Source organism: Salvelinus fontinalis, unplaced genomic scaffold (assembly GCF_029448725.1).
Source record: "Salvelinus fontinalis isolate EN_2023a unplaced genomic scaffold, ASM2944872v1 scaffold_2430, whole genome shotgun sequence".
In the NCBI taxonomy this organism is placed as follows: domain Eukaryota; kingdom Metazoa; phylum Chordata; class Actinopteri; order Salmoniformes; family Salmonidae; genus Salvelinus; species Salvelinus fontinalis.
In genome coordinates, this window is record NW_026602639.1 from 1 (window position 1) to 13,579 (window position 13,579).

The window sequence follows — 13,579 nt, forward strand, 5'->3', positions numbered from 1 at the left end:
GCTTTTTTTTCTTTCATCACATTCCCAGTGGGTCAGAAGTTTGCATACACTCAATTAGTATTTGGTAGCATTGCCTTTAAATTGTTTAACTATGGGTCAAACGTTTCGGGTAGCCTTCCACAAGCTTCCCACAATAAGTTGGGTGAATTTTGGCCCATTCCTCCTGACAGAACTGGTGTAACTGAGTCAAGTTTGTAGGTCTCCCTGCTCGCACATGCTTTCAGTTCTGCCCACAAATTTTCTATAGGATTGAGGTGAGGGCTTTGTGATGGCCACTCCAATACCTTGACTTTGTTGTACTTAAGCCATTTCGCCACAACTTTGGAAGTATGCCTGGGGTCATTGTCCATTTGGAAGACCCATTTGTGACCAAGCTATAACTTCCTGACTGATGTCTTGAGATGTTGCTTCAATATATCCACATAATTTCCCATCCTCATGATGCCATCTATTTTGTGAAGTGCACCAGCCCCTCTTGCAACAAAGCACCCTCACAACATGATGCTGCCACCCCCGTGCTTCACGGGTTACTTCGGCTTGCAAGCCTCCCGCTTTTTCCTCCAAACGTAACGATGGTCATTATGGCCAAACAGTTCTATTTTTGTTTCATCAGACCAGAGGACATTTCTCCAAAAAGTACAATCTTTGTCCCCATGTGCAGTTGCAAACCGTAGTCTGGCTTTTTTATGGCGGTTTTGGAGCAGTGTCTTCTTCCTTGCTGAGTGGCCTTTCAGGTTATGTCGATATAGGACTCGTTTTACTGTGGATATAGATACTTTTGTACCTGTTTCCGTCTTCAACTGTATAAAAAAGTATGCACTCGTATACAAATGTATCTACTCATATACAATACAATATACAAAAATGTGTGCCCTGACTGTACTGTAAGTTGCTTTGGATAAAAGCATCTGCTAAATGGTTTATATTTCTATTAAATTATAACAGGGGGATGGGGAAGGAGGTGGAGAGGCTGAAGGAGGTGGAGGAGAGGGTCAAGGGGCTGGAGAGGGATAACAGAGAGCTGGCCAAGCAGGGAGCGATCAGCCAGAGGGCCCTGGTCACCCTGAGAGAGGTGAAGCCACTCAGATCAGCATTAGCTTCTTATGTGTGTTACTCATGTATTTCAGTGTGCCTGACATGACAGATTTGTACGTTTCCTTATGGAAAGATAAAGTTAAGCGAGCTTGAAGTCGTGGCGATTTCGATCACATGTCATGAATATATATCAATTGTTTTTGATTTAACAGCTCTCTGATAAATAGTTAACTGGTCACAAGAGCTTTATATGGCTGCAAGAGGAGTCACTGAAGTGAAATATGTGATGATATAAAAGGCGGATATTTCTGACCGTCGTTCCTCTGTAGGAGTTGGTGAGTGACAAGCTGAAGACCCAGCAGAGGGAGAATGAGCTGGAGAGGCTGGCCCACGAGCTGGAGATGAGAGTCCTCAACCAGGACGCATCACCACAGACTGACGAGGAAACTCCAGACAACAGGTGAAACACTGGACACAGCGAGGTTCATGCAACTGATTTAGTCTACCCCCCATAAACCAGGTTAGGTGATAGTTACACAAATCTTCAATTAAGTTCGTGAATGGCTGTGTTATACACATAACAATAGATTGGTGAGTTATTTTTCAAGTCCGTGACAAAATACAGAAAAATATGTCTATTTTCCCCTCCCCCACGTGTTGTTCTAAATCCCCCTTTATTTTATTTCCCTCTCCCCAGTAGGTTCAAGATGCTGGAGTCTGAGCTGGAGTCGTCTCTGAAGAGGTCCCTGCAGATCAAAGAAGACAAGATGGCTGCCGTTGAGGCTCGTCTGCAGGAGTCCTCCACCCTCAACCAGCAGCTACGTCAAGAGCTCAAGACTGTGAGTCTGGCCTAAAGTTCCTCCGTTTCAAAGGGAAACTATACCTTGTCTACATTCATTCACTTTTACATTGGAATTCTTTTTCAAAGCATATTGAAGCCTGAAGTTGACAAATGGCCTCGCTCAATAGCGGTATCTGACCTTTGATCTTGACCCCCTACAGGTGCGTCTGAACTACGAAGCCCTGTTGCAGAGGGAGGAGGAGGAGCATGCGGCCCGTAGCCCCACCCCTCAGAGGGAGAGTGACAGGGCGGTAAGCGGATGGCAGTGGGAGAGTCAGGAGGCCACCAGGGAGCTGCTGAGGGTCAAGGACCGCCTCATCGAGGTGGAGAGGAACGTGAGTGGAGAACTTTGTGTCATCATGTTGTGACTAAGCACTAAATTTGATGCTCTTCTTTCAATGTTTATATTTTCTGAAATGCATCTGACTTTGTTAAAGTCCTCCCAATAATGACTATGGCATGATAGAAATCAAACCTACTTTACATTTTAGTCATTTAGCAGACGCTTCATTATTTATTTACATTGCATTGCCACGTTAATGCAACTGTTATCCATCTCAACCAGACTATTACTATGGATCAACACCAGCTTTCCATTTTTTCAATGTATTATTGACTTGTCCCTCTTTTCCTCCCCTACTGCAGAATGCCACACTGCAGGCAGAGCGTCAGGCACTGCAGGCCCAGCTCAGACAGCTGGAGACCCAGTCAGACGGCCTGCAGGCTCAGATCCTGGCCCTGCAGAGACAGACCGCCTCCCTGCAGGAGAACAACACGGCTCTCCAGACACACAACGCTAACCTGCAGGTTAGAGGAGCAACATTCCTGATATACTAATATACTCCCAGTATACTGATGAGATACTCAAAATACACAAATACACGCACACTGATTTAATGCTTCCAAAATATGAACTTTTATTTTGAAGTGAGTACTTTTATTTTGAGGTGAAATCTGTGTGCAGATATCCATTATGCATTAGATGCATCTTGTTTTTATACCTAGGACTCAAGTTGCCTCATATAATGCCATTCTAATGGAACCTGATACTGTAAGGCTGGTGTTACATGAAGCAGTTTGAATGCAACTTTAGTTGATTTGTTAAATGTGAACCCTTTTTAGAGTCCTTTCATACATGGTATGAGTAGTATTTCATCTTATACAGTATAAACTCATACCTTTGAATTACAACCTTTTCACACATAATAATCATCTCCACGCCTATCCAACCACAGGTGGAGAAGTCCACTCTGAACTCCCAGAGTGCATCACTCCTGGCCCAGAACGCTCAGCTCCAATGCCAACAATCCAGCACTGAGGGTGATAAGGAGGTGGCCATGCGTGAGCGCGAGGAGCTGCGCGGCGTGTACGACCAGCTCCTGAGGGACCACGAGAGGCTGGCGGCGCTGCACGAGAGACAAGCCATGGACTACGAGGCCCTGATGGGAAAACACGGCTGTCTGAAGAACGTCCACCGCACTCTGGAGCTGGAGCATAGAACGCTGGAGGACAGGTAGAGGAGGGGGACCAGAGACCATTCTGATGGTTCATGGTATACAATTTGAATGCTTGAGTAATGGTTGCTTAAATTCCACCTCTCAACATAAAAGTACATTTTTTTTGTGTTGCTATGTTATGTTCTCGTGCAACAATAAGGATATCTGTTGTGCCACCAAGTCAAATGGATCTTGAAAAATCATGTGGATTTTAAAACTACAGTATATAGGTTCTATCCATTCATATTTTATCAAAGACACTCATCAATGGCTGTGACACTCATTTCCCATCCATGCAACGAAAACAGCAACCGAGGGGAAAGCTCTCTAAATAACCACGATGGCGTGTTGCTGTAGGTACAAAACGCTGCTGCAGCAGAAGGCCAAACTAGAAGGTCTGGAGAAGGCTCTGAGAGAGGAGCAGGACAAGATGTCTGTGGAGAAGGAGCAGCACAGGACCACCGCCTCAGAGTGTCGACAGCTCCGGGATGAGAAGGACTGGTGAGGGGCGCACATAGCATAACACACACACACACACACACACACACACACACACACACACACACACACACACACACACACACACACACACACACACACACACACACACACACACACACACACACACACACACACACACAGCATCTCCTAAAGATGACAAAGACTCCCTCTACACACAGCATAGCTCACTACACACATAAGCTCACAATAAAGATAGTTACAGGCTGATAGCTTTTTACATAGAATTCAGACAACTTTGCTTGTCTAACTGTTGTTCTTATCAATATGTTTTCGCTTTACTTTTTTCAGAGTGTTTCTTCTATGTATATTTCTATGTGCCCCCAGGCTGAACCAGACGTACCGTCAGCTGTTGAAGGATCAGGAGGAGCTCCAGGCGGACCATAAGAACATGAAGACCCTGCTGAACAGCACCAAGCTGGAGCAGACCAAGCTAGAGTCCAACTTCAACAAGCTCAGAGAGCAGTACCAACAGCTAGACATCACCAACACCAAGCTCACCAACCAGTGTGAGGTATGAAGGATATATTTAAGCAATAAGGCTCGAGGTGGTGTGGTAAATGACCAATATACCACGATTAAGGGCTGTTCTTAAGCACGACGCAACGCGGAGTGCCTGGATACAACCCTTAGCCATGGTATATTGGCCATATACAACAAACCCCCGAGGTGCCTTACTGCTATTATAAACTGGTTACAAATGTAATTAGACCAGTAAAAATGAATGTTTTGTCATACCCGTGGTATGCGGTCTGATATACCATGGCTGTCAGCCAATCAAAATTCAGGGCTCGAACCACCCAGTTTCTAATAATACTTTCACCATCCAGGTTCATTTTAGTTATAATAAAAAATATATTTACCTAAAAGCATCCATTTTAATCAATCAAAACTTGATCAACATTCTGTAGAGTTGTAATGAAGGTGTTGTTGATCGTATTGTAATGAAACAGTCGGGGAGTGCGGCTCGGACCCTCCACCTTCTGACCCGAAGCCCAGCGCGCCGTCGACTGTGCCACAGAAGCATGCTCAAGTCGATTCTCCACCCTTATTAACCCAGGGTCATTACAGCATTGCTGGCAAAGTAATTGGATTCTGTATTCCCCAAGCACTATACAAAGAGGCTACGTGAGGATATACGCATTCGCATTTGCTCTCAACGCAGTTTCGTGCCAGATTGATGTGTTGTAGTAATTCTATCATTAAAGAAGTCATTGACATATACTATGTGCCCCTGTGTCTAGCTGCTGAGTCAGTTGAAGGGGAACCTGGAGGAGGAGAACCGTCACCTGCTGGACCAGATCCAGACCCTGATGCTGCAGAACCGCACCCTGCTAGAACAGACCATGGAGAGCAAGGACCTGTTCCACGTAGAACAGAGACAGCACATGTAAGGGACCCATCTATCTGGCTGAATGCCGAGTCCTAGAGCTTTAACCCCTTGCAATCCAACTTGCAGTTAGTGGACTGAATTAGAAGTTAATTGAACCAAAGGAATTAGATGTTCCATCAGCAGCAGCCACTGTACAGTATATCTACAGTATATAAGAGCATAGTTTGTACAATAGTAGCTACAGCCACAGTATAGTTCTTCTCATAATGATAGACTTATGGAATGTATTCACATTGTGGTTAAACAATGGGCTTCACATAGGACACAAGGCATTCCAGAGCAGCACAAAACACAAGGCGTTGATTTAGCTATAGAGCACCGATGCACCAAAAACCCCAGTGCATCCCATCATATTTAGAGCACCAACACCACAGGGCCTCTGAGTTTGACAGAGCATGGATTATTGATGTCGTCTGCCATCTGTAGTGCCAGTTTAGAAAAAAAAGTTGACTGACCTAAAAAAAAATCCTATCTCTCTGCTAGTGTCAACGTTGGCCTATATGGAATAAATCTCCCCCATTTTGAGTTTATCTTCTGGACATATGGGGCATACTAAGCTATGTGTAATATGTATGGAAATAAAACATTCACATTCTTTTCACCTGGGTCGTATTCGTTGCGGCATGCAACGGAAAACGCTTTGCAACGGAAAACGGAAATGAGAGTTCCTTATTGGACGAGTACATGTATTCCCTCACTGTTTCAGTACATTTTCTTCCGTTTGCTGCCTAATAAATACGACTTCGGGGTTTGATGGTGTTTAAAGGTGCCGAGTGTGGCGGTTGAGACAGTTCAGTCAGAGTTTATTCTAAGACGTAAACACACCAGCTGTCTTTGCGGCAGCGACACCTCTTCTGTTGATGTTACCTCTCTGTGTGAAACACGGTGTTTCTCTCTCTCCTCTCAGAGACAAGCTGAATGAGCTGAGGAGACAGAAGGAGAAGCTGGAGGAGAAGATCATGGATCAGTATAAGTTCTATGACCCCTCACCCCCACGGAGGTACAGTGCCGTTTGGACACGAAATGAATTCACTTTGACAGTGACAAGATTCATTAGTTTGGATACAGTATTAGTTCGTTTTACCTGTTTATTGTTAAGACAATTTTCCCATCAGGGACAAAGTTTATCCTATTCTATATCGATTTTAACGTATGTATTATATTTCCCGAGGCGTGGGAACTGGATCGCCCTGAAAATGAGGAAGCTGATGAAGCCGAGGAGCCGCGAGCGTTGTGGCCCCGCCTCCTCTTCTGACCACCATCGCTCCCTCACCCCCACACGCTCCGGGTCCTTCGAGGCCCTCCCGCCCACCTCCCCCTCTGCTCCCTGTTGCCAGGACAACGACTCCTTCGTGGGTTCGGACGGCTCGGGTGGGTCCACCACCTCCCCCCGGAGGAGCAGCAGTGAGTATGACCTCCTTATCCCCTCCCATTGGTCCCGTCTGAGAGCCCTGATAGGCCAGGCAGAAACGGGCTGTCCAATCACGCTCCGCCATCACCGCAGGCCCACCCGCCCTGCTACGAGCTATAGGCCAAGAAGAGAGAGCGACAGCTAGGCCCCCCCGCCACGGCCGACCCCGCAGCCACGGCCATCAGGGATAGAACAGAAAGATATGGGCGGGGCCAGTTACTGCAGGGAACCTCCCCCAGCCACCACCGATTGGACAGGGAGACAGAAGTCACTCAATTGCTGCATCTTTATTTGACGGCCCTACAAGACAGACTCCTCCTATTTGTATCAAGATAGACTCGCCTCCCAGGCTCTTTACACAGATATCTATGAGAAGGAATAAAAATGATCTGTTGGAAGCTCATCTGTTGCTGTGCCATTGTATAGGAGTCCTGGGTAAGAAATCCTCATACACACTTGACTTCTGAAGTGGTAAGATGTAGGGCTGCTCTGTCTGTATCTACCCTGTATAGCAGGATAACTCACCTCTGACCCTACGAGGTCCGGAGCCTGCTGCTTCTCTGTTCTACATAATAATTAACACCTGGTGTCCCACGTCTAAATCAGTCCCTGATTTAGAGGGGAACAATTTAAAAAGGCAGTGGAACTGGCTTGGAGGTCCAGAGTGTAGTTTGAGGGCTGTGTTGTATACGTGGGTTTATTTGACAGACATGCAGAAACAGTTGTTACTTAGTGTTGCACTATGGATATGTCTGCATGTTTCTTTACGTGGATCCTTCCCTCAATAAGGCCAAACTCGTGTTTTGTCTATTTCTGTCTTTCCCCATGTCTGTTTTGTGTGTGTTAACGTGTTCTCTCCGTTCCCCTCCCTTCATCCTCCCCTGTTTCTCCCTCCCCTGTTTCTCCCTCCCCTGTTTCTCCCTCCCCTGTCCCTTGTTGTCCCACACTGTAAAGTGTCCACTCTGAAAATCTTTCCCCTTATGAGGAACAGACTGAAGGATAAGGACAAAGTCAAGTCCCTCTTTCGTCGTTCCATGTGTAAGAAACATGATGGGTCGATGTCTCGTGACTACCTCATCTTGGCTGCAACCTGCCTATTTTCTCATCATTAGCAAACTATTAGCCTGGGTCCCAGATCTGTTTGTGCTGTCTTGCCAACTTCTTAGGATTGAGAAGTCCATACAAAGTTGTCAAGACAGCACAAACAGATCTGGGACCCAGGCTAGTGAACTATGCTTTACCTTATTCTTTAGTCTACCATTGTTTTAATGAATGCAGCAGACATCCTCCTAGACAATACTCTGTGTCATTCCGTGTAGAGTTCTGCCAAGTGTGCAGCTTGGCAACCTTCCTATTATTGAGTTCAGCCATAATATTGCTATATATTGCAATTTTGATACCCATACCCACTCTTTCTCGCTGTTAGCATAAGCATCCGCCACCATAGATATTTTCACTCTTCAGTTGTCCATGCAGTTCTGTAGAGTTACACAAGAGGGCGGGGGAATACTGCATTGCAGAACACTGGTACTGCATAATGTTTTACTTTCTCGGGACCACATTGCTGGAAGGCAGGAAGACTCTGACGGAGGTTGTGAGTCTAAAACCCGTAGTTATTGATAAACGTCATACTTTTCAAGTGAAGTGTGTAGAACCTTCTCTCCTTTGAATGAAAGACAGGAAGGGAAAGAAAATATAGGACTTCCCCATTACCAGAGGCAACTCAAGTCATCTCTCTCCACCTCCACCCCCAGCCCTGAATGACCTGGACAAACTGAATGACTTGGTGTACCCCTCAACCCTGTCTGAGGACCCTGAGCAGCTAGAGGGGTCAGAGGTCAAGAATGACAGATCCAGGAAGGAGTCTATGACCTCATCCATGAGCGACTCCATCTTGTCCATCATCAACCATCAACACCAGCCGACCACCACTCCTTTGTTTTATCCCACCACCACTGCTGCTGCCGCTGCCACTGATAGCAATGAGCCATGTTTGACAGGTAGAGTCATTCCACCATCCATATTACGTCCTTCCATTTGACATCTTCATCAGCTATCTGCTATGAACACCTTTTGCTGTAGTTTTAAGAATCATGCTACAAGGGTACATTTGCTAAGGGGTTTGAGCTACAACGTCTCTGTAGGTATGTGTTGCTTCAAACATCTGCAATTCTGTTTGTTTGAATGAACACTACCACTTCCCATACGCTTCTCTTGTTTTTAACCTGACCAGTTTGACCGCAACACCGCCTCACTCCTGGATACCCACACAGTGTTGTCTCATTTTCCGTCCCCTGCCATTTTGTGTTGCACAGACAAGGATTATAATGACAGTGCTGTGGCGACTGACTTTGATGACGGTGATGAACTACAAAACCACGGTAAACAACATCCCGCTAACTCATTATTTGAGGGTTCCCAAATGGCACCCTATTCAGTACACAGTGCACTACTTTTGACCAGAGCCCTATGAAGAGAATAGGGTGCCTTTTGGGATGCAGAACATGTATTCAGATGTATAAGGAGGTAAAATGAATAATAAATCATTATCTGTTAGCATGACGTTTTTTCAAGTTAATCTCTTATTTTGCTCAAAGTAGGCATTAGTCTGAACAGCTTGATAATACTGCCCTCTATAGGCAGAAATAATGAAACATGCATTTACTTGCTTGTATTGTCGCTTATGCTATGTTTATTTTACATAAAACGTCTTTATAATACATTGTGAAAATGCATACATTTTCCAGACAGTTGTAATCAAGAGTGTAGCCTGCTGTTGGTGTAACCTAAAGAGATGTTCTCTCCGCGGTTCCCCCAGGTCTGAATGGCGTGCCGAGCCGTGCCCAGAGCCAGAGCAGCGGAGAGTTCAGCCTTGACAACGAACCCTGGTCCAACGGCAGTAGCCCGGTCCAGCCGCCTCCGTCATCCCGCCGCTCCTCTTCCTCCTGCCTTCCGCCTAGCGATACCTCCACCCCCCGACACACACGGCAGAACCCCTCGCCGACCACACACACACAGCAGCGATCCACTTCCTTAACACACACCAGCAGCAACAAACACAGAGAGAGGGTAGGAGTAAAGAACTCCTCACCTATTGCCATAGCAAACACCCAGGGTTCAGTTCCCTGTAGGGGGAGGGAGGTGGGTAGCACCCAGGACCCCTGGCCCAGAAGGAGTGTCCTCAGGAGGTGCGCCAGTGGGAGCAGAGCCCCCCAGCAGCCTTCCGATGGGAATGTCCCCAAAACAGCTCAGGGACAGGTTGCTGTACTATCTCGATCTGGATTAGGTCTGAACAAAGCTCCGGAGACCACCACCACCCGAGCCTCAGCCATGTCCCCGATCGCGGTACTCTACGTCCAGGGTAAATCTTCCTCTGTGTCTGGGTGTCTCAACTGTTTCTCCACCCCGTTGGCGAAGGAGGCGCGTCTAAGAGGGCCATGGTCTCCTACCTCTCTACCCCGGGCCAGTAGCGTCATCTCAACAGCCGAGGGTTCCTCGCGACGATCCAGTGTCAACAGTGACTCTAGGGTGATGGCGAAAGTAGGTCCCTTACCTATCATGGAATCTGATGGGAGCCCGAATCAGGAGACGGACACGGTTAATCAGAATCAGAACAAGCAGAACAATCCAGAAGAACGAGACACTAATAATCAACCACCACCACCAAGCAAACCCCCCAGAGACCCAGCGGTAGCCACCGATCGACCCAAATCCACCTGCCAGGAATCCCTCTTCGGCGGCACCCCGTTCAACCTAGACTCTGTCTTCTCAGACACTATCTTTAGCGAGTCGGTAGTCACCACCACTACTAGTAACAACGGCAATAATAACGATAAGAACCAGACTTTCCTCTGTCTGAACCCAGAACTGGTGCGTAACGTCAGTTGCTCGCCGCTGAGTCAGGAGTCCACTAACGGCACGGCACCGGGACGCATGGACAATGTACGGAGCCAAAATGGAGGACAAGAAGACTGTGAGAGTAATACTGTGGAAATGACTCAGTGCTGATTGCTGATGACAAGCAGTTTGTTGTTGCATGTCTACAGTCCTGTATTGAGTTCTGCAATAGATACAGGGAGTTGTGGATGTCAGTACCAACGTAGTACCAACCATTACCAACGTAGTACCAACCATTACCAACGTAGTACCAACATTGTTTAAAAGAGAAGCAAACATCATAATGATTTCCTATTGTGTTGATGCAATAACTGTTCTTCTCCTTATAGGTGCTTTTGAAGTAGTGATGTTTTGGTTTTAGGCACTTTTCACAATGAAGTCCTAGACATTATAACATTGTGTTATACAGTATTATAAGATCTCTGTTTTTGGGCTGAGATTATAGACTGTATATAACGATAAGATGAATTGAGAACATACAAAGACACATTCACATACTATACTTGTTTCTCTAATGTACAGATTTTTATATTTAGTCCAAATGAAGATGTAAATAAAATGTACTTTTAGGGAATAAATTGTTGTTTTCAAAAAAGCACATCGACAGTCTTCCTTTGTTGTTTGACAAAAGTTTTCAGTATTATGCGGCCTATGTTTTTATTAGTATTTATAAGCCTGTGTTGATATTTGTGTTTTTATTTTTGTTTATAGGCCGTATCAATCTACAAATGCTTAAACTCCCTATTCATATGTACTTTTTGTTGTTCCCACACAGTAGATCTAGTTATACACATAAACCCTTCAACCGAAAAACCATAGCTCTCTGTCCAGAGTGTTGATATTACATACAGACTAGTAGACAACATTTACATTACCATGTTAGTTCAGAACGCTGGACATTACAGTAAACTTATAACAACAAACACAATCAGCAATCGTCTTATTAGGAAAAACACACCAATATGGTTCCTCGGTCGAGTGCCATGTCATGTGTCATGTCACATATCAAATCATGTGTCATGTCATGTGTCATGTGGGGACTGAGTTTTTGTTTGGTTTGTCAGTTTGTTTAGTTGTTTGCTTTTCATTGTCTCTGCTTTATTGTCTCGGCAAAAATCAAATACTGAGATTGTCCTCAGTGAAGATGAAACCTTGTACATGTAAATGTGTGCAGGGACTTCAGGAGCCACAGTTGAATAAAGCCCTTCTCATTCCTTTAATATATTACGTTGAGTCTGTTTTGATTTCTTATTCTAGAAGTTATGAGTGAGAATGCATGTAATTCTCAAGAACATGTGCAGACAAAAATATAAGCACAACATGCAACAATTTGAAAGATTTTACTGAGGTGCAGTTCACATAAGGAAATCAGACAATTGAATTAAATGCATTAGGTCCTAATCCATGGATTTCACATGATTGGGCAGGGGTGCAGCCATGGGTGGGCCTTGGATGCCATAGGCCCACCCACCTAGCAGCCAGACCCACCCACTGGGGAGCTAGGCCCAGCCAATCAGAATGAGTTTTTCCCTACAAACAGGGTTTATTACAGACAGAAATACTCCTCGGTCCCTGGTGTGGTCTGACAAATTCGCTAAAACGACATTGGAAACAGCTTATGGTAAAGAAATGAACGTTGAATTCTCTAGCAACGGCTCTGGTGAACATTTACGTAGTCAGCATGCCAATTGCACACTCCCTCAAAACTTCCGACATCTGTGGCATTGTGTTGTGTGACAAAACTGCTCATTTTAAAGTGGCCTCTTATTTTCCCCAGTACAAGATGCACCTGTGTAATGATCATAATGTTTAATCAGCTTCTTGATATGCCACACCTGTCAGGTGGATGGATTATCTTGGCAAAGGAGAAATGCTCACTAATAGAGATGTAAACACAACATTTGAGAGAAATAACCTTTTTGTACATATGGAACACTTCTGGGATTTTATTTCAGCTCGTGAAACATGGGACCAACACTTTACATGTTGCGTTAATATTTGTGTTCAGTGTAGTTTCATTGTAACAGAATGCCAGCAAAAGTGTTCAGTTTTTCCACAATGTTCCATGTTTCTGAAGGTCACAGTGCAGTGACTCATTACAAGTACTGAAGTTGAACTGCTAAACCACTGCATTTGTTGTTGAATTCTACAACATTTGATGATAAATCTGGATGTGTAACATGAGTGACCTTCATTAGAGATCTATTGTGGTTTCAATGAAGATACAAAACACATTCAAATGAAATTCTACAAAATTTACTGAAGATAGAAATGAATGGGGCGGGGGCTTAGGGATCAGGGTTGGGGTCAATTCATTTTCAATTTAGTCAATTCAGTGAGTAAACTGAAAATCCAATAGCAATTCAAATTTACCTCATTGCCTCCTATGAGAAACAATTGGAATTGGAATTTCAGTTTACTTCCTGAATTGACTGAATTGATCTGGAATTCAGCCCAACCTTGGTAGGGTTTGGTGTGGGGGAGAGGGGCAGGGGTGTAGGTGGCGTTGAGGAGAAACAGAAGCATCATTCTGGATGCTTTCAGCAGTGAGTGAGTGTCCTTGTCACGCCCTGGCCTTAGTATTCTTTGTTTTCTTTATTATTTTAGTTAGGTCAGGGTGTGACATGGGGAATGTTTGTGTTTTGTTGGTTTTGGGTGTTTCTATGGTAAAGGGGTTGTTGGGTGTAGTATATGGGTTTGTGTTGAGTACATGTGTCTAGCGTTGTCTATGTATGTTTAGTTGTCTAGGAGAGTCTATGGTTACCTGAATGAGTTCCCAATTAGAGACAGCTGATTTCGGTTGTCTCTGATTGGGAGCCTTATTTAGGGTAGCCATAGGCTTTCATTTGTTGTGAGTAGTTGTCTATGTGATACGTTTGTAGCCAGTGTGTGCACATCGTTGTTTAGCTTCACGATCGTTTTCTTGTTTTGTTTAGTGTTTAAGTGTTTTTGTTTCGTTTGCCTTCTTCGTTCAAATAAAGGAGATG

The 13,579-nt window shown here is 44.9% G+C and overlaps 1 protein-coding gene across 1 annotated transcript; it reads left to right on the plus strand.

The window, feature by feature from the left end:
• Positions 1 to 934: 934 nt before the first annotated feature.
• LOC129850893 (girdin-like) lies at positions 935 to 11,816 on the plus strand. The gene is made up of 14 exons (XM_055917066.1): positions 935 to 1,072; positions 1,365 to 1,495; positions 1,733 to 1,874; positions 2,038 to 2,211; positions 2,522 to 2,683; positions 3,112 to 3,389; positions 3,730 to 3,873; positions 4,219 to 4,405; positions 5,136 to 5,281; positions 6,192 to 6,284; positions 6,456 to 6,688; positions 8,450 to 8,695; positions 9,011 to 9,076; positions 9,514 to 11,816. Exons 1-14 carry the CDS (start codon positions 950 to 952, stop codon positions 10,701 to 10,703), a joined length of 3,315 nt encoding a protein of 1,104 aa, XP_055773041.1. The 5' UTR covers positions 935 to 949; the 3' UTR covers positions 10,704 to 11,816.
• Positions 11,817 to 13,579: the final 1,763 nt, after the last annotated feature.